The sequence below is a fragment of the Juglans microcarpa x Juglans regia genome, chromosome 5S, assembly GCF_004785595.1.
Source record: "Juglans microcarpa x Juglans regia isolate MS1-56 chromosome 5S, Jm3101_v1.0, whole genome shotgun sequence".
Taxonomy (NCBI): domain Eukaryota; kingdom Viridiplantae; phylum Streptophyta; class Magnoliopsida; order Fagales; family Juglandaceae; genus Juglans; species Juglans microcarpa x Juglans regia.
Genome location: NC_054603.1, coordinates 30,348,384 through 30,350,669, shown reverse-complemented (window position 1 = coordinate 30,350,669; position 2,286 = coordinate 30,348,384). Strand labels below are relative to the sequence as shown.

General features: G+C 39.4%; 1 protein-coding gene across 1 annotated transcript; it reads right to left on the bottom strand.

Annotated features, from left to right (window-relative positions):
• Positions 1-294: 294 nt before the first annotated feature.
• Positions 295-1,785, bottom strand: LOC121266864 (trihelix transcription factor GT-3b-like). The gene is made up of 2 exons (XM_041170706.1): positions 1,261-1,785; positions 295-1,080 (listed from the first exon to the last, which is right to left on the bottom strand). Exons 1-2 carry the CDS (start codon positions 1,540-1,542, stop codon positions 538-540), a joined length of 825 nt encoding a protein of 274 aa, XP_041026640.1. The 5' UTR covers positions 1,543-1,785; the 3' UTR covers positions 295-537.
• Between the last annotated feature and the right edge of the window lie 501 nt (positions 1,786-2,286).

Sequence of the window (2,286 nt, the reverse complement as noted above, 5' to 3'; positions counted from 1 at the left end):
TAAGGGTTATGAAAGCTTCTTAACTTCATGACTAGACTTAGTAAGCTAGCTAGCCAACGTATATAGAGGGCAATTTAATTCATAACTTTTTGTAGGTTTTGATGGCTAAACGATCAACCAGTTACAACACTACATATCGTGAAGGTGATAGCAAGAACGTACCACAAACGTTAGGTGGAATCTATATATGTATATGTTCGTAGTCATCACGTCAAACATTATATTTTAATTAGCTAGCTAGGTGCTTTTGGATCATAGTTTGGAGAGTGAAACAGAAGGAGATCGATGAATAGGTGGAAGCAGCTTTTTTCCTCTTCTTCTTTTTTTTTTTTTTTTTTCGCACTAGCAAATTAGCCTCGGTGGGCAAAAACAGATCAAGGAGATTGGTAAAATAGGCCGATAAGCCATGTAAGAACTTGAACATCTCCAACATGAGAAGTACAGTTCCAAGACAAACCTCTCTGCAGTCTAGTTCAGAGCTGCTGCTTGTTCGCTCCGCCTCTCGGATGATACAAAGAAAAACGAATGAAAGCAAGACTACATACGATCCTCTCGCCTGAGCTTGTTTAGCAGAGCTGTAATAAGAGCGTCCCTCTTCTCAGCCCTAGCCTCCTCTCTCATCCTCCTTTGTTCATCCCTCTCTCTCCACGTCCGCTCCATCATTATCCTCTCGTTTTCCAATGCTTCCATCGTCTGCCTCCACTCCATCTCCTTCAACCTTCTTTCGTTTTCTCTCGCATCGAACGCTTCTCTCCATTGCGCCTCCATTTGCATCTGTTGCTTCATAAACTCATCCAATATCTGCTTAATATTTCCGCTCCCACCGCTACTACTTCCTATAATATTACTTTTTCCCTTTTTTATCTTCTTCCGTGGAGTGCTACCCTTCTCTTCCTCGCTGTTCTCGTTATCTTCCTCGTCGTCCGATGACAGCTGGGCAACCTTCTTTTTCGACGAGCTCGATCCTCCTTCGGTTTCAGCCCAAAGCATTCTCTGCATCCGTGAAGTCAAAATCACTTGAAGTTCGTTGTAAAACGGGAATTGTTGCTTCATGGCTTCATCTTCCATTGTCTCACACCCCTGAAAACTCACCAAGTAAATAAAAAAATAAAAAAAATAAAAAGAAAGCCATTAAGCTAAACTGCTAAGACTTTCCCTAATCTGGAAGGGGAAAAAAACAAAAACAAAAATATTCTATACATAGGCAATAATATATACATAAGAAGGGTAGGTTATGGTGGGTATTGACTAAGATCGTACCTTATAACGCGTAACGAGATTTTTCCATTTGCACTTGCACTGCTCAGCGCTGCGATTATACCCCTTTTCTTTCATCTTTGTTGCAATAACTTCCCAGAGAAGCTTGTTCCTCTTCGTTTCCATGAAAGGTCGATCCAGCTCTGCTCGGATCCTCAAGAACTCCGTCGTCTCCTGAATACTCCATTGAGGAAATCTATCACCCGCATCAACGTTAATACTGATCTGATGATGGTGATGCTGCTGCTGTTGATGGTGAGGATGATGGAGAGGATGCCCTTCCATAACAATCGAAAAATCCAGAAAAAAGCTAGTACAAGATTTAATTTTGCTCAAAAAGATGTTCTAGAGGAGAGAGAAAGATCGATGGAGAGAGAGACAGAGAGAGAGACAGAGAGAGATTATATACAAGGTTGGTGTGAAAAGCAGGTGTGAATCGTCAAGAAAGAAGAGAGATTTCCTTGTTGCTTAGGTGTCAAACAAAGCCTTTTTTTTAATTATTCGTTCAGATTTAACAAAGAAAGCTCCCTCTTTCTGTCTTTCCTGATTGTAGCCTCTTTTCTTCTTTCTTAATAGTCGCTCCAGTCTCATCTATCTATCTACGCGGAAACTCTCTCTCTCTGTCTCCTCTCTCTCTCTGTCTTTTTTGGGTGTACATGATCCCCGTTTGTGTACACCCCAATCGTTCCAATTTCGTTTCCGCGTCGTCACGCTTACGTGGCAATCTCACAGGGACTGGGGCTTTATTCCCTGCGACCAGTCATCGCAAACTTGCGCTGCAAGGTTTCATTTTACGCAATTTATTTTGAGAAATATTTTATTAAAGAAATCTAGATGTAATTTCATGTGATTCATTTAATTATAAAATTATTTTTATTATAAAATAAATTTAATAAATTTTATAAAATATGTGAATTTATAAAATTATTTTTATATAATTTTTTTACAAGTATAGCCGTGCTCATTTATTTTTCACCATCCTTTCCGTTTGGAGCATAAAATTAATCAAATTCAAAATTAGGCCAGAAT